The sequence below is a fragment of the Myotis yumanensis genome, unplaced genomic scaffold, assembly GCF_028538775.1.
Source record: "Myotis yumanensis isolate MYYU_CA2020_CCGP unplaced genomic scaffold, mMyoYum1.0.hap1 SCAF_5, whole genome shotgun sequence".
NCBI classification, from domain to species: domain Eukaryota; kingdom Metazoa; phylum Chordata; class Mammalia; order Chiroptera; family Vespertilionidae; genus Myotis; species Myotis yumanensis.
Window position 1 is genome coordinate 97,048,778 of NW_027223756.1, and position 23,304 is coordinate 97,072,081.

Genomic DNA, 23,304 nt, shown 5'->3' on the forward strand with positions numbered 1-23,304 from the left:
CCTAACCTATCCTAAAGTCACCCACTGTGAGGAAACTGTCTCTAGAACTATTTAGGAAATAACCAAAATTCGAAGAAAAAAAAGTAATATTATACCCCACCCGCCCTTCTGCAAGAAATCACCCAGGACATAGGAATGAGGAGTTTCCATCCAATGGGTGAACAAAATTAGAAATAAAATTACCTCAAGGTTAGAGACATTATTAAGATTATTTACATCTAAAAATGATTTATGACAAATTTAGCACCTTTCACCATCAATGACAAAATTATTTACATGATATACTTTACATGTAAAAGCACAATTAACTGTATAAACTGGTTGCTATTTTTTGTATCTGAGGTAATACACAAAAAGAAGTTGCCAAATAAAACCAAGCCATTCACCCTTGGTTACTAGGAAGAGAGAGTTGTGTATAACAAACAATAATGTCAATAAGTCAGCTTCTTTCCATTATTCAGTCTGATAATCACAATGGTAGAAGTATAAATTTTATTCAAATAATACCTGTAAATCTGATTCAGTAACCCTAAGCTTTTCTAAAATCATAATAGTCAGTCTGGTCCTTAAGTATTTCCAGGTAAAGGCATTCTACCTTTTACCAAAAAAACTCAAAATCTAATAACACACCACTTATAATCTTGAGCTAACCCAATAGTATGTGATTGCATTGCTTATCTGGGGACACACTCTTTTGATGGTATCTAAACCAAACTTTAGCTCCTTGCACTCAAGCAGACTAACCTTTTAAATGTATAAATTGTTTGGATTTTGACTCCGAGAAAGGTAGTACCTTGATTATTTCCCTGTGTTGACTCTGAGATGCTGACCCCAAGTTGGCTGCCATAAGAATTGATGCCCATCATGCCACTGTGAGCTGGAGAGCTGGAGAGAGCTGGGATCTGGCTGGGATTCCGGGGGACACTGTAGAGGGCTTCAGCAATATCTGCGGCTCGCTTCAAAATGATGTCCTGCGGGGACAAGGGGGTAAAATCACGTCCTGCACAGTGGCAGGTTGAGGTGAGCATTTCATCAGGAGTCAAACGCAGTATCAAGTATAGGGTGTGAGCTCCTAACCTGGTTATTGTGTGGTGTGCCATAGAGGGCCTCCACGAGATCCGCAGCTCTTTTCAACAGCATTTCCTAGAAAAGAGAGTGGGGTGTACGCAAAGGAAGAACCCCAAATGGCAAACAGAAAGGAAAACTACATATAAAAATAAAACATCCAGACATCCCCCTAAAATGTAAATAACTAGCCAAGGGGTCCTATGTTTGGTCTGAGAGGTAGAATATCATACATGTAAATCCCTCTATAAATATGTATCTGCATGGAATCTCTCTAGATAAAATGGATCCAAAAAATGTGGTGCAACCAAAACAGAGAACAACCAAATCGGGGGTAGAGTTGGTTAAAATTAATAATGTAATGAAAGTTTTATTAAGAACTACTTTCCAGGCCATTTCATTTAAAAACCTGGTACTCTCTCTAATCAAGTATTCTGAAAATGATTGATTGGCCTGTGTTTAGCTGCTTGCCAAGGAGTTGTCCATAGTACTGAAATTATCTTGGCAATGCCTTCTGCAAAATTTTATTCTAATAAAGATGAATTCTTCCAATAATATTTCCCCCTGTTCATTTTAACCAGAGAGAATTGGTATTCAGTAATCCCTTTCCTCTCATTTTGTCTTTTCCACCTCCTGTTTTTAACAGCCTTTTAAATTGCTATTAACCTACTTTCCAGATATCACCTAATTTAATAGTGGGGCTGGGGATTTTTCCAACTGGAAATAAAAGTATGATGTAGAAGCAACTGTGGTACTTAAATTTTACTCACAGTAGAGAAAACAGAGCATAGCATATTTTATGCTGTGTGTGTAAAATGCAAACATAAATGTTAAAATGTATTAATTCCCAATTAATTAAATACCTAATAGATTGATGTATTTTTAAAAAGAAAGCTAAAAGTGGGATAGATTTATGATATAATTTTCATAAGCAAATTCATTTAAAAGTGATGCGTTCCATATAAATTGTAGATGGAGGGGTTTTTCACTTCATTAAATGCCTGTATACATAGTAAGTCCTCAATGAATACTTGATTGAGGACTAATGTGTCCCTGTAATTATGTATAAATAAAATTATATTTAAATACAAAGGAGTGAGAAATTACAGTTTTAAGCAATTATACAATTATTTATTTTCATCAAGTTGGCAGTGTTTTATAAGCTGAATACTCATAGTGTATCTGTTTTATAGGCCCAAGTTTTCAGATTTCATATTTCCTCAGAGATTAATCATCTTATATTTCACAGTTAGTAAATATTTTATGTGCATCTTGTATCTAAAGCTTAGCCAAATTTCAAGACCTAACTTAATTTTAGAGGGATTTAAGGTTCTGTATTTATCTAAATTTGCTGAAATCCTACAAGACGGTTTTCACATGTTAATTTCCAAAGTGTTTTACCTTAGCTAATCTCTCAGGATCTCCAGGATGCCTTGGGATGACTTTCTGCAGCCTCTGGAAGCCGTAGTCTATGGTGGGTTCATTTAATGCTGAAAAAGAAAAGCCCTCTTTTTTTTAGTATGAATCCTCTCCACAAAACAAACTTCTAATTAAATCTTCTGTAGGTAATAGAAAGGTTCTGATATTACCTGTCTAAGAATTGATACATAATGATACAATCAGTTAAAGATTTTTGCTATCGACATTGATTAATTCACACATATCTTTGGAGTTAATGGTAATTTAATGCTTTTTTTCCCCATTAGAATGATTGCAAAATTTCAGAATTATTAAAATTATTTTATAACTTCTGCCTTAAGTGCACACACTTGTAATCCTCTGCTCAGTCTTACATAATCAGAAATATTACACAATAAACTCTTCCCTAGTTTCTGAAGACAACAAACAACCTTTACATGCTTCTTTCTTCCTCCCATCTTCTCTTTGCCAAGTATACCTTTATCTCCTATTAGTTCTTCTCCAAATATCATTTTTTTCATATATACATATATATATGAACTTCCCATGGGTTTATTCTCATTAAGCCTTGTTCTTATGCATAATACATTTTCCGATTATATTTCCAATTATATTTCATCACATGAACATTTGTTTAATGTCAGCTCCACCATATACTGCAAATTCCATACTTGTTTTGCTTTACGGCTGTGTTCCCGCTGCTGAATACAGTGCTTGGCACACAGCAGGCACTTCGTGTCAACAATAGTCAAGTGAGTGAATAAATGAGTGAATGAATGACATATTTCAGCATTTCTACTATGCTAGAGTTTTTGAAGTAGATTCCTTTAACCTTCTTCCTCTCTTCCTTTCAGTTTTAAGTTTGTGGTTTAAATTTTGTGGTTTTGAAATTAATGCATGATAAAAGTAAAGAAAAAAAGATACAAAAAATAAAGCAATAATCACCTGCTCTCCCGTTAGGCAGCAGTAAACACAGTTCCTTTTTAACCTTCCTTTCTGCATACATTTTATGAATATTTGTTGCTATTACTCTAGCAAAACCACACCTCTTATTTAAAAATATAAAAAAATTTGAGTATCGAAGTAAAAATAAAATTACTCATAACCTCATCAGTTTAGAAATGATGTGGGTTAACATTTTTGCTTATATCCGTTCACATTTAACACACACATACTTAAAATTATTCAGAGACATACTATTCACACTGGTACATAACCTACTTTTATCTATTTAACAATATAGCAAACTTTCTCCCAGGTTATTAAATAATATTTTATAACATTATTTAATATCCCTGTGTATTTTCACTATATAGTATATAACTTATTTAAATAGTTTCCTAATGTTAGCATTTAACATGATCCTAATTTCTCACTATTGTAAAAATCAGAGCAATAATTATTCTTTGCACATAGCTTTGATTATTTCAATTGGAAAATTTCAAGAATTAGAATTACTTGACCAAAATTTATCATTATATTAAGGCCTTTCACACATACTGTTAATCACTCCTCAGAAGAATGTACAAATTTATACTCCCTTCAGCAATGCATGTCGTCATTTTAACTTACATTTGTTTATTCATCAGTGAAGTTGAATTTTTTTTCTGTACTTGGTGATTTTAATTTCTTCTCTTATGAACTATTTATTAATAGCTTCTGCTCTCTTTTCTATTGGGGATTAGTCTTTTTTTTACTTGTAAAAACACTTTTAAGTTAGTATTTTTAACACTCTGACTGTCACTTTACAATAACATATCCCAATGTGTTCATAGGTATTATATGTAGAAAGATCACAGACCATCCCAACTCCAAATCTGGTTAGTACACACACACACACACACACACACACACACTATGTGTGCTTGTGTTTACATATTCATACACATAAGAGTTCTTCTTTAGGTCCAACAATAAAATGTGCATTGCTTATCATACAGGTAATAAGTTTTTGGTTGCTCACTTTTATTTTTTGCTATGTATTTCATTTTTTGTTGTTTTTTAATTATAATTATGATTACCCTCTCATCACATTTGCTAAGAGTTTTCCTAGAACCTAAAAACACTTTAGGTTTTTATATGTCTGTGCAGACAGTATGTATGAGAGTAGTGTGGCAATATATGGCATAGTCATTAATAGAATCAGCTTTACGCCCAGCTGGCATGGCTCAGTGCTTGAGCATCTACCTGTGAACCAGGAGGTCATGGTTTGATTCCCGGTCAGGGCACATGCCCGGGTTGCAGGGTCAATCCCCAGTGTGCAGGAGGTAGCAACTCAATGATTCTCTCTCATCTTTGATGTTTCTATGTCTCTCTCCCTCTCCCTTCTTCTCTGAAATCAATAAAAATATATTTTTTTAAAAAAAGAGAATCAGCTTTAGATCGTCAGTGACCATTAATTTTTCGAGCTTCTGTTTATAATTCATCTTATGAGTTTGCCATCAAAATTAAATGAAACAATTTATATAATGCCCCAGCACAGTTCTTGGCACATAAAAGATCTTAATTGTAGCTACCTGTTATTTTGAATCTAAATCCCTGACAGATGTCATTATTTTTTTTTGTTGTTCATTCTTAAGCTTGTACATTAATAGCATCTATATGTTATGACCATTTTATCTCCTGTTGATGGACATATTGATCCCATTTAATTATTTTAATCCCATTCTTGTGTTGGCTAAAACTTCCCAAATAGTGTCTAAAAATGAGGATGGGGGTGGATATTTTTGCTTGCTGTCCTCTAAATGACACTAATGTTTCACCACCAAATGTGGTGATGGCTATTCAAGACAGATATTAGTTAGCATGCTTTGATAAGAGATTTTATCAGAACTTACTAGAATTTCAGAAAATTACAATCATATTAATCTTCTCCCAATATTTCCACAATTAAATGTTTATTCATGAGTGTGGAATATAATTTACTTAGTATCTTTATGGATTCAATTTGTTAATATTTTCTTAAGTCTATTGGTGTGAAGATTAAATCAATTAAATTACCGAGAATAGTGCCTAACACATATTGTCAGCAAATGTCAGTTATTATTATTGTTGCTGGGAATTTGTGTCTATATCAATAACTGGGATTGTGCTCATGGTGCTATCCAGCCTCTGATTGATTTTTATTTTATACCAGCTTTGAACAGTAAATTGAAAAGCTTTCTATATTTTATCTTATGCTCCATAAAACTTTTATAGCATGGATATTACTTCTTGACCAAAAGTTTGAAAGAACCCCAGTGAAATTGCTCTGTCAAAGTCACTGAATAACATTTTAGCCAAACCAAGAGGCACTTTTCCATTCTTATCTTAAACTCAAGTTAGCATTTAACATGGAAATACTTCAATCCATGTGCTTTCCAGAGTACACCTGCCCAGGGTCACTCTACGTCCCTCGCGATGCTCTCAGCCTGCTTACAGGACTGCTCTTCCTCAGTGTCTTGCAGATGGGATGCTCTTCACCACAGTTGCCAAGACAGTCTTCTGCTCAGCTACACAACTCCTGCTCGAGCCTCATCAGTGCCCCCATGATTTCCTTGTCAAGTCAGATGCTGACTATCACAAATCTTTATGTCCAGTGCAGTTCGTTTGCCTAAGATTCAGCCTATCTATTCCAACTATTGGCTGGAAATTATACTTGGATGTTCCCTAGACTCCGCCCACTTAAGATACCCCAAGCCCAAGGGATTCTCAGTAAATTGTCCATCAGCTTGCCAATGGAAAACCTTGGAATCATTCTTGATATCTCATTATAATTGTATTTTTTAGGAAAATCATGCATGTCATCAATATTTTAAATGTTCTAATATTGATTCTACTATAGTAATTTGTGTAAAATTCAAATCCTCTATTTCTGATTCTCCCCTAACTCTTTGTTGTAACTTTCTTAATAGCCATATTTCTAATTTTATCTTTCTTTTGTTTCCAAGAGAATATCCTAAAATTTCTAGGTGATTAGGTATTAAATTGTTAATTATTTATTCTAGTTAATTGGATTGGATTTTTAAAAGGTGGCTTAGAGAATATCTGTGTTTTGGAATTTATTAAGTGTTTTATGAATTAATTTATATTAGTTTGTCTGTGTTCTGTGACTAATGCTTCAAATATATTATTTAATATATCTTTTGATCACATTATTTAACATATTTTATACATAATTGCTACTATAAATTTATCCTTCCACATATCCCTGTCTTTCTAATAGTTTTTCATGTATATATTTTCCTCTAGTGATTAGGAAGACATAATCCTATTTTAATATAAAGCAATACCTTTAGAGTTCTTAAAAAATATTTTATCTTTTCTAATTACATGAGTCTGTTGAGCATATATATATATATATATATATATATATATATATATAAAGATTTTTGCTTACCTTTAACTTCCTGACCTCATTCTCTTTACTTTTATGTTTTTATTGTTAGCTAATATTACTATTATTAAACTTTGGATGATCAGTATCTTTTAGACATTAATTTTCATAATTACATTAAGCTTCATAGTCATATTAACAATAATTTAAATACTCTGTATTTAACTGCATTGTCTGCTGCCCAGTACTTTTGTGATACCATAACCTTCCCACTCTTGCATTCTTCGTTGATTCAATTCTCCCACAGTCAGGTTGCATCAGTGAAAATAAGAATTGAAATCTCTGAGCCCTTGAAATAGAGTGTCTTTCTGTTTTCCACACTCATAAAGGATAACTTCTCTGGGTACAGCTTGTTAAGTCTACTCTCCCAGTCTCTGCTCCGTCCCTGGCCTGAGGTGGGGACAGCGGTGACCCAGGAGGTTTGGTCAGGCCTTAATTCTCGCTTCCAGGCCCTGCTCTCCTTTTCCCAGAGGCGAAGGACGAGTCCAGTTTTCATACATCCGCCAACACAGCCCCGTGGGCGCACACCGGCGCAGCGGCTGGCATGCTGATCACACAGCCTAGCCTCAAACCTGAATACTACCTCCCTCATTGTTATGTTTTGTTGAAAATATCCTCCTCTATATTCAGGGGGAGAGGGGGGAAGATTACACATTTGCATTCACATTACCATCTTACTCAGAAACACATGCGAGAAGACCCGGGTGTATAATCAGAATCATTCTGTAAACTTGTTTTCACCACTAAGCATTATAATAACAGCAATTTCTGCAGTCTTTTTCTTTTTTAAAAAAATAAATCTTTATTGTTCAGATTATTACGGTTGTTCCTCTACCCTCCCCCAACTCCCCTCCACCCGGTTCCCACCCCTCCCCCTGCCTTTACCTCCCACCCCACTGACCTCATCCATAGGTATACGATTTTTGTCAAGTCTCTTCCTGCACCCCCCCTCACCTTCCTCCCCCTGAGAATTGCCAATCTGCTCCCTTTCTATGCCCCTGATTCTATTCTATTCACCAGTTTATTCTGTTCGTCAGATTTTTTTATTCACTTGATTTTTAGATTCACCTGTTGATAGATATGTATTTGTTGTCACTTTGTTGTTCATAATTTTTATCTTTACCTTTTTCTTCTTCTTCCTCTTCTTAAAGAATACCCTTCAGCATTTCATATAATACTGGTTTGGCAGTGATGAACTCCTTTAGCTTTTTCTTGTCTGTGAAGCTCTTTATCTGACCTTCAATTCTAAATGATAGCTTTGCTGGGTAGAGTAATCTTGGTTGTAGGTTCTGGCTATTCAACACTTTGAATATTTCTTGCCACTCCCTTCTGGCCTGCATGGTTTCTTTTGAGAAATCAGCTGACAGTCATATGGGTACTCCCTTGTAGGTAACTGACTGTTTTTCTCTTGCTGCTTTTAATATTGTCTCTTTGTCTTTTGCCCTTGGCATTTTAATTATGATGTGTCTTGGTGTGGTCCTCTTTGAATTCCTTTTGTTTGGGGTTCTCTATGCTTCCTGGACTTGTAAGTCTATTTCTTTCACCAGGTAGGGGAAGTTTTCTGTCATTATTTCTTCAAATAGGTTTTCAATATCTTGCTCTCTCTCTTTCTGGCACCTCCATAATTTGGATGTTAGTACGCTTGAAGTTGTCCCAGAGGCTCCTTGTGCTATCTTCATATTTTTGTATTCTTTTTTCCTCTTGCTTTTCTGGTTGCGTGTTTTTGCTTCTTCGTATTTCAAATCCTTGACTTGATTCTTGGGATCCTCTAGTCTGCTGTTGGATCTCTGTATATTATTCTTTATTTCAGTCAGTGTATGCTTAATTTCTAATTGGTCCTTTTTCATATCCTTGAGGGTCTCACTATATTTCTTGGAGGTTTCTAGAAGATTCTTGAGTAACCTTATAACCGTGGTTTTGAACTCTATATCCAGTAGTTTCCTTTCCTCCATTTCTTTCATTTGTTACCTGTTTCTTTGTCTCCGCATTTAGGCTGCTTCCCTGTGTTGAAAGAGTGGCTTTGTGTTCTAGGTGTCCTATAGGGCCCAGTGGCTCAGCCTCCCTAATTACCTGAGGTGGACACTCTTGGTGCACACCTTTGTGGGTTGTGTGCACAGTCTTATTGTAGTTAAGCCTTGATTGCTGTTGGTGTCACTGGGAGGAATTGATCTCCAGGTCAATTGGTTGTGAGGACCAGTTGTGTCTACAATGGGAGAACTTCTGTGCTGAAGACACCCTTATGGGGCAGGACTTGCCTCAGTGGGGCTTTGGTGCTCACTGATTCTGACCCTGAGTGTATCTCTTATGGATGTGAAGAGTTGTAATCTGGATGGTCTCACTCTGACCACTGGGTAGACTGGCTCTTGGATCTCCAAGAAGGTGCAAAGTCAGCCACTGCCTGAGGCCACCCAGGAGGAGCTACAGAGAGATCTGCAGATCCACCTCTTTGTTTGGGGTTTGGAGGTGCCCAAATGAGGCCCAGCTGTGAAGTAATGCAGGCTGCTGATGAGCCTTAGGCCCTCTGGGGTTCTCTGACCCAGCTACAGTTTGACAGGTTTTTTCAGGCGGAGAAAGGCCAGGCCATTCATATGCAAAAGCCTCTGCATACAGCTTGGGTGGGGTTGTAAATTGAGTGGGGCGGGGTCTCAGGGACTCACCAGGGCAGAGCAAACCACAATGGTTGCCTGTCTACTCTGCCTTGGAGAGGTCCCAGGGTCTGTGTCCTACAGCCCCGTGCAGGAACAATGAATGCTACAAGCACCTCTGCGAGAAAGCTGCCCTCACGTTCTGGTCTGATGCCAGACAGTATAGTTTCTCTCTGTATGAATCTGGGTCCCCAAATTCTCACCCAGAACTGGAGTTCAGAGCAGTTGGGAGCTTGTATCTCCCTCTCGATTGAAAAAGACAACAGCGTACCCAGCTGCCAGCCCCTTTTGGGTGTGCCTCCGTACCTCCACACTTCCACACCTCTGCACCTCCTACCGGACTCAATGTGCTTTTCTCTTTCCTTCTAGTTGTAGAATTTCCACTCAGCCAGCCTTCCTGTGGTTCTGGATGACATTCGTTTTGTCTTTTAGTTGTAGTTTTAATGTGGTTGTGCACAGCATCAAGTTCAAGTGTTTACCTATGCCGCCATCTTGGTTGTCCTCCGGGCTCTTTTCTGCAGTCTTTTTCTTTAATAATAGTATTTTTAGTGGCAGTAATATTCAATCGTGAAAACCATTATTTACACAGTTAGAATTTACCGAAGGCTTACTACCATGGTACCTGCACTATACCAAGCCTTTTACACACATTAGCTCATTTACCCTCATGACAACCTCATGATGTGGGTTTCATCTTCATTTTAAATGCAGTTCCAGGAAGTGGAGGTGGAATCTGTATCCAGGTTCTCTAGTCCAAGGCCTGTGCTCCTAACTTTTCCTAGAGATGTTGTTCCAAGCCCCAGCCAGGAGTGCCATCAGCCCCTGGGCCAAAGGCTACCCCTCCGTACTTAGCTACTGGACCAGAGCTGGTGAAGAGCAGAGAAAGTGTTGAAAAGTGGCCATGCCACCCTCTGTTTCCTATCACCCACTCCTACACCCCCCCCCCCATGCTTCCTCCCCAGCTTCCATAAAGCCCTGCAGACCTGGAGAGGGAGCCTGGGCTGCCTGACTTCCCTGCCACTGTGGGAGGAGGCCCCATTTGGTATCAATCAGTAAACACAAGCAGCTGCCCCGTGCTGCAGGGCGAACAGACTTGGTGACAAAATGCTCTAAATCAATCATTGCCTGGTCTCTTGTCAAATATGCACCATTTCGTTACCTAAGGTGCTGATTTTCCTACATGGAGAAAACGCAAATCATGGATATGGGTGTCCTCACAATGTGCTCACTATAAAGTAAGGCAGTAGCCACACAGTAGAAAATCTAACCCCCCCCCCCCACAATCCCCTCTAAGCCACTCACTCTCTCCATTACTGCCCTTGTCCCTTCCTTCCCATTTGCATGGCTACTCTCCCAGGCTGGGTCTCACCCCTCTCACTGGAGCTCTAGCGGCCACAAGGGCTCCACTCCTCTTATTCCTCAGTCCTTTATGCTGCCGGCAAAGGGTTTCTCTAAAGCTGGGCTCTCATCAGTACGCAGAGGTGGATGGAGATGATGGTTTCCCTTTCATAGAACGTATCCTACATTTGTACCCACTGTTCTCTCCTATTAGAGAGAGCATGGGGTGATGTCTGGTTTATCTTGCCCAACCCTCCTCATTCACCCCTAAATCAGAAATAGAAGACTATCTTGGCCACACTGGGTCAGCAATTCATGTTTTAAACCGAGTATGTAGAGTAGGCATACCCATCTATTTCTTATGTTGAGTGTTTTGTTTTATTTTGTTTGGTTGGTTTGGTTTTCTTTGCTTTGATGGACTCTGCCAGACTTTATAGGCACCAGCTGTGGTATGGGTTATGTGTGTATCCAACATGAAAAAAACTGCAATAAAACACACTGTCATCTATATGGACAGAGAATAGCCACACATGTGTACACACGTACACACACACACACACACACACACACACACAATGCCATTTAATCAAGTGCACGTTGGAAGTAAAAATCAGAAGTCAAAACTGTTTAGTCAACACCAAACCATAAGAGGAAAAGTGAGTTAATGTTGCAAGTGTTCAACTCAAGGTTGGACTGTAAGTTTTACTTAAACTGACTTCCCAACTGGCCAGTTGTTTTTGTATCCTATGGATTCAGCCTCATCTTGATTCTGCTTCCCCTACCTCACCTCCTGGTGTTCTCTCTTTTCAGGCCTGGTGTGAGGCAAGTAAACCTCTATTAGCTACTGAGGTGCCCAGGACCAGCACCAAGATGGTCTCGGAGGGCCAACCAGATCATTAACCGCCATCATCAGTGTGAATTTACAACCTCTCACACCACATGGAGTGCGGGGGCTGTGAGGCCCTGCCAACCTCCTAGCTGACAGGGACACAGAGAAATGCTGGCAAGGCAAAAACAGAGTAAATTAAAAATACACTTCAATCTATAGGCTCTATTTATCTATGTCTTTCTTCAGTAACATAACATTAAGGTAAAAGGTCACATCCCCACTGAAATATAATTTATATTTACCTTTTATTAAATAATTATGGCATGGAATGAAGTTAAATATTACAGGAGGTAATCAAGGGGGAATTCAATAGAGAAAACTCAGACATGAGAATTTCGTCTTTGCTATACATAGAATGTCTTAATCCTCCACTGGGAGTCATTTGGGTTTGCTTAAGGAGTTTAATAATACACATTTCAACTGCCACAGAATCTAAATCCCATTTGGATCAGCCTTGGAAAAACTTTCATCAATACCTTGAGATTTCATAATATTTCTCCTGAGAGCCTGTATCTTATGTGTCATTTCTCATTTGATTGTGGGTATAAGATATAAGGTTACTTACATATCTTGGACCCAACAAATAGATGTAGACTATGAGCAATGTGTGAAGAGTTTCTTTTATAAGTAAATAGTACTTAACTAAAAATATCTACTGGGAACCACTCATTTAAAAATAATAATAAAAGCTGGCTGGCACTCAATATTAATTTTTCCAAAGGGTTGGTGAGATGCATAAATTCTATATGATATTTTTTTGTTTCCTTAAGAGGAGGCACAGATACCAGATAATGCTTATTCCAGCTTTTGTCTTCACTTCTGTTTCCCAAAAATATAGGGGACACTGGGAAACATGGGAAGGGGATTCATTGTTAGAGTCCTGGTCAACCCTGACAAAGACAGCATTTACACTGCAGGCAGGAGGTACTTATACCTTTGAGCAATAGGACTACTGATCATCAAGATGGCAACATCAAGCACTGATGGAGTTCCTTTTCAGAAATTTGAGAGGAGACAACTAAGCTGATGGGGTAAGGGAAGATCCAAGTGCTCACTTGGCTACCAATCTGGGATGTGGACCTAGGATTCATTTTTCCTCACTAGTCAGGCTCCGACTGGAGCCTAGGGTCATCGTGGAGTTTGTGGCTTGCCATCAAGAGACCCATAAAAGTCTATAAAGATTGAGCCCAGATGTGTGTATGTACATATGTGCATTCATCTGCAGCAAAGGATCCTCACTCTTATCAGAAGTGCACAGTGCCCACTGTCTCCTGAGGACTCTAGCCCACAGAACTATGGGATCTCTCCAGTCCTACCCTAATTCACAGCCTTCTCTAAGAATTAAGAAAACAACGGGGGGAAAAGTCTGCTTAAAAAAACTAAAATCTGTGACTGCCAGATAAGCACTAAATCAGAAGATGGACTTTGACAAGCAAGCAGAGGAGAAAACCTGCATCAAGGAATACCTTTCCATGTGGTCAAAGATGGTCACTCTGTTGTCAGGACTAGAAGGCATAAAAAAACAACCTGCCTTGGGGAGGAACTTAGATATGCACAGGTTAGCTTCTGCCCTCCTGCCACTTTAGGACTTCTGCTTTTCCCTCTCAGTGTCCTTGTTTTCAAGGGGCTTTGATCCTACAAATTGATTCCCTGACATCTGCCTTCTTTGTGCTATGAATTTGGTTCCCCTCTCCCCTTACTTCCTTCAAATTCCTCCTCCAGTCATCTACCTTCTGCCCCACTCTTCATGTGTCCAACATTCAAATGCTACATTCACCCCGCTGGTATGTCTCAGTAGTTGAGCATTGTTCGAGTCATGGTTCGATTTCCAGTCAGGGCACATGCCCAGTAGGATACGTGCAGGAGGCAGCTGATCAATGATTCTCTCTCATCATTGATGTTTCTATCTCTCTCTCCCTCTCCCTTCCTCTCTGAAATCAATAAATTTTTAAAGGCTACATTCAATTAACATTTTAATTTTCCCAAGTCATACTTTTTTTTAATAGCATTTGATTGTGTGGTGGAGATAAAGCCAGCATGGCCTGGGCTCTGTCTTAGTTCCAGACCTTGACCTATGACCAGGCCAGGGAGACTTTATTTCTTTGCAAAGACAAAATTTTGGGCTAAATGGCCTCTAAAACACCTTTCAAGTTGTTGCATCATGTGATTCCAAGACCATTATTTGTTTGATGTAGTGAAATTCTTCTTTGTGAAGTGGAGATGGGTGGGGTTGAAGTCATTAAGCTGTTGAATGAAGTTGTCTATAACCTTTGATATAATAAAATCTCTCCCTACATCCGTTTGTTTCTAGGTAGCAAAAGTTCAGTGTCACCAATTAAAAAAAGAAAAGGACAAAGTTAATATAGGAACAAATGATTAAGAGGTGGGGCCTGCTTTGTGGGTACAGGACAGAGAACACGAGGTGAGAACAGCAGTGCACAAGTGAAAGATTAGACAGAAGCCTTTGATATTTAATTTTAAATGAAATATTAATTTAATATTTAATTATGCTTTGGTTTCTAGAAAAACTGCAGCAGCAAGACAGGTTGTTTGAAGAAGGGAGTAATATACATGGTTAAGGAGACAACTGTAAAAATTAAAGATAAATTTCAAGGGTAAATCTAAATGCCACAACAGAGCAGTTATGAATATGCTCGTGCGCACTGTAATGTGTATTTAGAATATTATAACTGAGAACACCAGGCCATTAAGGGGCTGAGATGTCTCTAGTGAAACAGCAGCCCCTATTCTGGGGCCACCAACGGAGACATCATTCCTCAGACTAAGCTGACTGGCAGATCTGGATTTCACAAGAGCTGGGGTGGAGGCAACTCCAGTAAAACTACAGGCTATCAGGAGGGCCATTGACTCAACCTGTTTCCAGTGTGAACAGGGAACAATTATACTCAGGCCAGATTTTGATGTCTGAATTGGGCATTTTTAACTAAAAATCAGATTCATATCTTAAATGGACTTTTTTCCAGGACAGTGGTATAAGAAAAAGAAGTAATGTGAGGTGGATGAGCCATTAACATTTTCCATCAGCTTGCACATCTGTTTTGTGCAGCTTTATGAAAGGGGGACCCCACACCTCACGCCGAGCCTTGGAGATGAGGTTGTTCAGGGATTTGGGAAAAATCTAGGCCTCTCATTTCTCCTCCCAACTGCTGCCTGTTCTTGGACATTTTCTCTTTGATTAACACTTTCTCCCAATAATGAAAAGGGGGGAGGCAATCAAATGTATTTGTTTGTGCTAAAGTAAAAGATGAGAAGTATTCTGCGGGAGGGGTTGTTGAATTCTTTGGTTTCTCAGGCTATCTGGATTAGCCAGGGTGTTTGCCAACTTCTAAGTTCAACCACTCGCCTTGGAAAGCAGGCCCTCTGTGTGCACCTGGCCAGCTGGGCTGGTGGGTCTCCTCTGCTGCTTCATCCTCCCTTGAAAACTCACTTCCGCTTCACCCACCTCAGATCCAAACTGGTCTTTTATGTCACCTTCAAAACCCTGATTTCTAAGTACCACATAGGCGATATAGTCAATAATCCTATCAAATAAAGAGGGAATATGCTAATTGACCCTCACGCTGTCACAAAGATGGCAGCGCCCACAGCCAATAAGGAGGGAATATGCTAATTTACTGCCCTGCCCTTAAAGATGGCGCTGCCCACAGACACAAGATGGCAGCACCCAGTCCCCTGAGCCCGGCTGGGGCAGCAGGTGTGCGCTCTACGTGCCTGCCTCTGGAGTCCCCCAGTCACCTCAGCTCCCCAGCTGCCCAGGGCCGGCCCAAGGCATAGGCAAGCCTCGGATGGTGGCTGCCCAGCCACCCATGGCCGGCCCGAGGCGCAGGTAACCAGGGCTGGCCGAGGCTTACGCTGTCGGCAGTGGCAGCAGCAGAGGTGTGATGGGGGCGTCGCCTTCCCCTGATCACCGGGTCGCCTCCCGCCCCTGAGGGCTCCCAGACTGTGAGAGGGGGCAGTCTGGACTGAGGGACCCCCTCCCCCCTCCAGTGCATGAATTTTCATGCACCAGGCCTCTAGTAGTATAATAATTGTCTATGTTGTCAGATGAGTACTAGACTTATTTGATGGATCACTTCAAAAGATATAGAAACATCTAACCACTAGGTTGTACACCTGAAATGAATATAATATTGTGTGTCAACTGTGATTTAAAAATAAATTAAAAAACAAAACAAACAAAAATCTGATTTCTAACCTAGATCCAGATATTAAGGGCACAATGTGGCAGGACTTTCAAATAAAATTCAGCCCTCGTTGGTTTGGCTCAGTGGATAGAGTGTCCGCCTGCCGACCAAAGAATCCCAGGCTCCATTCCAGTCAAGGGCAGGTACCTTGGTTGCAGTCTCCTCCCAAAACTAGCCTCTGGTCAGGGCATGTGCAGGAGGCAACCAATCGACATGTTTCTCTCACATTGATGTTTCTGTCTTTCCCTCTCTCTTCCACTCTCTCTAAAAATCAATGGGAAAATATCCTTGGGTGAGGACTAACACAAACAAACAAACAAAAACAAAAAAAAAGAATTCACCTTTTACAGAAAAGACATGCAAAAGGCCCCCTCACCCCCCCCGCCCCCCCCCCCGTGATCAAACAGCAGTGATGGAGGAAGCCACCTAGAACTTGCCTGAAACTGTGTTCCTCTGCCAATGACTCATAGTGGTGAATTCTGCTTCTGTTTATATATACACACCTATGCATTTCTATATAATTTCATCTCCTCATAAAATAAATATATTCTTGTTTTAGGTTAGAACATTTAGGCAAAGAATATTTAAGTGATTTGCCAGAAAGTTGGGACTCAAATACAGGCTTCTGAATGGTGTCACTCACTGTTGTCTGCCCCAATGCTAAGTTCTCTCAAGTTTAATAACAAAGTGAAATCTGTACTCTTTTCGCTTCTGCAACTTCAGTTATCCATGGAAAGGATAACTTCTAAGGAATGTTAAGCCCTTCATAGGCTCCCATTCTGCGATCTGAGCACCAGGGCAGCATGAAGCATCCCTTGAGCCCCTCAGCTCCTTCGCTAGGCCCGTCTCCTGTGCACTTCCTCAGAGCAGCAGCCAGGGAGCCCAGGCCATTGGCATTTGTTAGTAAAACTACCACATGAAGCCAAACACATGGCTTTGGCATAATTTCTTCTACTGTATGCATGGTATTGGTAATCTGCACAGGTTAATGGGTAAGAACGCAATTTTGGAAAAAGCTAGAACTGGACCTAGCTTAGTGACCTTAGGTAGTAGGAGTCTCATCTATAAAGTTAAGATACCAATAGAACCAGCATGATGGGGGAAAGGTGTTGATTACAGGGGCTCATAAGATAAGGCCTGGCCCTACATGTTCAAAAGATGACAGGTGTGATTACTGAGTTATTGTCACCATTTTTGGCCTTTCTAGTTCTATCTAATTACAGGACTTATGGGAGTCTTCTTAAACAGCAGTCAAATGTTTAGCCCGGATTCTGCAAAGAACCACAGGAACAACTGTGCCCATTGACACACACATCCTCAGTGACCTGCCATCAGCTCATGCAGTACAACTTTGCGCAGGTTTCTGTGGACGGTGCATATTTCACCATTACAGACCAAAGCAACTCCACCTCCAAAGGCCGTGCTCTACAGTCTCAAGACAGCTGAGAAGTCCCAGCCCAGCCACTAACTGTAGCCCCATCAGGTGTCCCTATCAGGCTTATTTTCTGCACTGCCCGTTCTCTGTGGAAGAGTCTGTGAGGGGAGGAGAGAATCTCCTGCCCCTAAGCCCCAGACAGAGGCAACTGGCTCTTTCCTGTTGAGCCATGTTCTCCCATGGATCTCCAATTCTGCAGCAGCAAGCTGCACTTAGCACATCATGCTTGGAGGAAAACAGACCTGCAGTCACGTGTCTGAAGAAAATATGTTGTTTTTCAGAGCCCTGATGTTGTTTATGCTGTTCTTGGCAGCAACAACCATGGGGAGCTGATTACTGCATTTTGGCTAATTATACCTGGAAGTTACATCTAATTGGCTTGGGTTTATTATGGTGGTATGTCCTTAGATACAGGAACCACCAATGTTTGGACCATGGACTTAGGATGTCTGTGGTAAGGTTGGGGCTAAAGAAAAGGAGGTACTTCAGAGGCTCTTTACCCACCTCCTACTTTTTGAGTCTCCTAGGAAGTTCCACCTAAAACTAAATCCTATTGTGTTCACAGTACAATGACTCAGTCTCATCAGAACTGTCCCATGTTGCAGAGTACTCTACATGCCAGAACGTCTCTACACCAGCCTGGTGAGCAGAATTCAGGTTTCCCGAACTCATTTCTTTGTTTAAAATACAGATTCTGGAGCCTCTCAGAAGAGTATGATTCGGTATATCTGGAATAGGGCCAAGCATGAGTCTAAGCTCAGCCAAATTAAGGAAACACCTTTGGGTAATAGTTTGATTAGTATCAGAACTTTGTAGAGGAAGAAAAAGAGGCTCAGAGAGGTGAGGGCACTTGACAAAAAACAAGCCATCAATGACCTGGCTGACATCTAAAAGCAGGTCTCTGGCTGAGTCCAATGTCTCCACTTAGATCAACCCTCCCCCCCACACACACACACCCCTCTGCCTGCTCACTCTGTTCCCACCTCAGTGCTCCAGGCTTCAAGATTTTCTTTTCCTCTGGAATCCAGATTCTATTTCCCACTTCCCCACCAGAGCTGAGAATTTGCCTTGGCTCATGGTGGTCTCCAATGCACTATTCTATAACTAAGCACTGGATGTGAGCCCAGGGGAGTTGATCTCCCAAGAGGCTCAGAATGGGGGGGGGGTCTCAGGGGGCCAGGCTGCCTGGAGCCCCGAGAGGCCTCTGTCTGTCACCTCCCAGGGAAGAGGCCATGGCTCTCCAGGTTCGCTGAGGCAGGCCTCAGCTCTGAGTAGAGCAGCCCCATCTTCAGTCAGCTGGGAAGTCACTGCCTATCCCATCTCTGGACTAAGATTCCCAACAGGTTGTAAATTAGCTTTCTACATCATTGGGCAGGCAAGACAAGAGAACACCAATCCATTTCCTGTGGAGTTTGAATCCCTCGATGGACAACATCAGCCACTTGTCTTCACCAACCTGTGTCTCATTTGTCCTAACAACCTCAAGGTGGAAGTTTTTAGAGACAGTGGCAGCCTCCTGAGCCATCCTGAACAGTGTGTTTCTGTTTTCTTCCCTGATTGTGAGAGAACATACTATTGTCTCCCCACACTTCTCACCTCTAACTGCCCCTCAGGTCCTTCCTTCCCAAAGCAGTCTTCTGGAAGAAGCCCCACTGCTTCCCTGGCTAGAAACATATTCTTTGTACCTAGAGAATCAAGTGCTGTGTCAGTATTTAAACATGTGTGACATTAATTTTCACATCATATTTTCTTCATTTAATTTTTTTTACTTAATCCTCACCTGAGGATATTTGTCCATTGATGAGAGAGAGAGAGAGAGAGAGAGAGAGAGAGAGAGATCAATTTTAGAGAGAAACATCAATTGATTGCCTCCCACTCATGCCCTGATCAGGGCCAGGAGTCGAACTTGCAAGACAGGTACATGGCCTTGACCAAGAATTGATCCCTGAGACCCTTCAGTGAACAGAACGGCACAACTGAGAAACACTGGCCAGGGCTTTTCATTCAATTTTTAATTAAAATTAATTTTATTAGAAAATAATAAAATTATTCAACATGGGTTTGAACTGCACAGGTCCATTTACACACAGCTTTTTTTTTTCCAATAAAAATAGTCAGCCCTCCATATTCCTGGTTTTGCATCCACAGATTCAAACGACCATGCCTGGAAAACAGAATTTTTGATCCATGGCTGGGAATCGGTGGATGCAGAGGGCCAGCTGTATACATTGTTCTATATATATATATATATGCCTAAGCAATCATTATGACCAAATGACCGGAATGACCAGATGACCAGCTGGTAGCTATGATGCATATTGACCCAGACCTTGCTGCTGGGGCCCTGACAGCCCTGAATCTGGTTCACCCGTACCCTGGACCCAGACAGGAGGGAGGAGGGAACTTGATTCCTTGTGTAATTGGCCATTGGTTAGTTTGCTGCTGGGGCCAACCTCCCATGGTCCCTCCCCACAGCCAGCCAACCCCCCAATCGGCCCTGCTCGGGGGGGGGGAGGAGGGGGGCGGCCAGCCAACCTCTTGCAGTCCCTCCCCCCAATAGGCCAGCAGCCCCCATCGACCCTGATCGCCGGCCAGGCCGAGAGACCCCACCCGTGCATGAATTCATGCACTGGGCCTCTAGTTTTATATAAGGGGCTTGAGCATCCTGGAATTTTGGTATCTACGGGGGTCCTAGAATCACAGGTACTAAGAGGTGACTAAAGTTTTGGGGAGTCGGAAGTTTTATGCAGATTTTCAACTGTGTTAGGGGTCTGTGTCCCTAACCCCCACCTTATTCAAGGCTCAACTGTATAAGTAAGCAAAGTGAAAAAAAAATTAAATAATGCTAATATCCAAAGCCCATTACTGTTAACATCTTAGTATACAGGCTTCCATACTTTTCTTGGATTTTTTACACAACTATTTCTTCCTCTATATAAGAATTGGACCATACTGTGTATACAGTTTTTAAGATTTTTTTAAACACACACACACACACACACACACACACACACACCTATATCATAGACATCTTTCATGTAACTAAATATCCATCCACAGCTTTACTTTTAATGTCCTAAAGTGTTTCAGTGAAATGATGTTCTATTATTTATTTAATAAGTCCCCTAATGAACACTAAGGATGTTTTCAATTTTTCTCCACTATAATCTGTGCTTCAATAAACAGCCTTCAGGAAGACTCATTTGTTTCCTTAGTATATGTTCCTGAAAGTAGAATGTGGGGTCAAAGGGCACATACATTTTTAAGGTTCATGCCAAGAGGGTACTTTCCTGGAGTCATCTACCTCCCTACAGTAGTGTTAGAAAGTTTCCACTCTTAATTTTGCCAACCTGGGTATTTTTATTTGTTAAAAAAATATTTGCCATCTTGCTAGGGGAAAACTGTTATCATGTAGTTGCTTAATTTGCATTTATTTGATTATTAATGTAGTTGGGATATTTTTAAAATATGTTGTTGCTTAATTGTATTCCTTCCTGACATAACTCCTGACATTCTTTGCTAGCTTTTAATTTAAGGTATTTTTCTTTTTTTCCCTTAATTTGTAAGATAGCTAACATTCACCCCTTTATCCACAATGCATACACAGCATAGTGATTGAAAAATAGTAGGCATAAAATAAACTTTTGCTGAACAAATGATTGAATCTTTTTATACGTAAGACCATATGTCATATATAACAAATATGTTCCTAATTTGTTCCTTTTCTTTTGATTTAAAAATTTCTTTTTGTAATCACATATTTGTGCTTGATGGTTTCTGTACAAGATTGGCAGGGTTCAAGTTTATAACAATTGTTTGAAATGTCTACATTTTGTGTTAAAATTATTTAATTCACATATGTTTCAGTCATGATATGGAATTAGGTATCTGTTTTTCAATGCTTGACCAGTTGGCCCAACACCATTTGTTGAACATTCCATCTTTTCCATGCGGACCTGAGATGGCTCCTCACCTATACAACAGGTACTTATGTATTTACACCATTCATATGTACACAAACTATCTATCTATCTATCTATCTATCTATCTATTTAAATCCTCATAGGAGGATGCTTTTATTGATTTTTAGAGAGAAAGAAAGAGAGGGAGGGAAGGAGGGAAGGAGAGAGAAAGAGAGAAGAAACATCAATATGAGAGAGAAACATTGATTGGTTGCCTCCCGCACATGCCCTGAACCCAAAACCTAGTAAGTACCCTGATAGGGAATCAAACTCACCACCTTTTAGTGTACAGGACAACGTTCCAACCAACTGAGCCACCCGGCCAGGCCTACAACTTACTTATTTTTAACTATCCTCTTCTGTTGTGTGGCATTTCTATATGTTCTTGCAAAGTCCCGTATTCTTTTAATTACTGAAACTTAAAATCGGTTTTAGTGTCTGGTAGGGCAAAGCCCTCTCATTTTTCAAAATGAGAGGTTCTATTTTAGCACCTCAGTGAACTTTTGTAAAGTTTCCCCAAACATTTTGTGGGTACTTTGATTGGCATTGTGTTAAATTTATTCATTAATTGGCATCTTTACAATATTAAATCTCCCCACCACTCCGCCAGCTGGAAGGATTTTGTCCTTCCCCTGAACTCCCTTTAGCACTTTATACCTTTTTAAAAATCACTTTCTAAACTATACCCACCCAATTTTTCAAACCTGAAACCTGAGACTCTTCCCCTCCCCTCCCCTTCCCAACCTTTACCCTATCCAATCAATCATCAAGTCCCGTCAATGCTACCTCCTAAATTTCACCCACTTCAGCTTGTCCCCACTACCAGCAAGCTCATCCAAGCTGCCATCATTTCTGGCCGGGGCCACCACACTGGCCTCCAACTGACCTCCCTGAATCCTCCCTAACTTCCTAGCCATTCTCTACACTGCAACCAGAATAATCTTTAAAAAGGCAAATCTAATCACAGATTCCCCAGCTTTAAAATACTCCAATGCCTCTCCGTGTTTTCATACAGATTGAAAATATCCTTAGTGTTCATTAGGGGTAGGACCAAATAAGCAGCTCAAACCCTCCCTTCCAGCTTGAACCCAACCTCTCTTTAACTCATTCTCTCTGCGCTATTCATAGTGGCCATCAAATATATCTCATGTTCTTCTTTACCCCAGGACCTTTGCATGTACTGTTTTCTGTGTTTGGACTGTTCTTAGCCTTCCCTATCATCTCAGTTCAAGAAGGTTCAACTTCCCTGGCATATATCCACAGCATCCTATACAACTTTTAATCCTCATATCATCTGTAACTTCTCGTTCATCAGTCTCCATTATGATAAGACTAATAGAAATAACAAGAATAATATGAATAATAAACAGCTTTTGAATAATAAGATCTAGTTGCTCTCTATCCCGAATGCCTTCCATGCAGAGGTGTTCTAGAGCTGGCTTATGAGGGCAGGTTGTTAAATTTTCAGGAATTTTGTGAGCTGGTTGATGTCATATTGGTAGCTTGAAATGAGCCATGGGGAGAGTATTTGCACCATGGAAATCAGCAAATGCTACAAACCAATTTCCTGCACCCTCACCTTGAACTTGGAGACCTGGTTGTTAAACTTTTACCAGCACACCACTGTTTCTATTATTTATCCTCACCACAGCTCTGAGAGGTAGGTAGCCCATTTGATACATGAGAAACTAAGAGTTTATGTCACTTACCCAAGATTTGTGTGACATAAACTTAGAGGAAAACCAAACTGTGCGTGCAGGCAGTGTGACTCCAGAGCATGAGCAGTCCACCTTTACATCACTACATCGTGACACTGAGGAAGCAAGAACCCTGCTGGTCTCACTTATCTGCAGTATCCCCAGCACAGAGCACAGTGCTGAGCCTAGTGCATGTGCTCAAGCACTATTTATTTCATAAATAGTCATTAATGGCTCATTAGGAAAAGAGAGCTCTTTGTCAACACTATATGCT

The 23,304-nt window shown here is 40.5% G+C and overlaps 1 protein-coding gene across 2 annotated transcripts in view; it reads right to left on the reverse strand.

The window, feature by feature from the left end:
- Positions 1–23,304, reverse strand: part of EBF2 (EBF transcription factor 2) — a 195,708-nt gene that overhangs the window by 18,938 nt on the left and 153,466 nt on the right. For both annotated transcript variants that reach the window (XM_070416619.1, XM_070416618.1), the window contains exons 11-13: positions 2,467–2,555; positions 1,078–1,143; positions 794–971 (exon numbers count right to left, since the gene is read on the reverse strand). In XM_070416619.1, the coding sequence (XP_070272720.1) occupies positions 794–971; positions 1,078–1,143; positions 2,467–2,555 (333 nt within the window). The remainder of the gene's footprint in view (positions 1–793; positions 972–1,077; positions 1,144–2,466; positions 2,556–23,304) is intronic.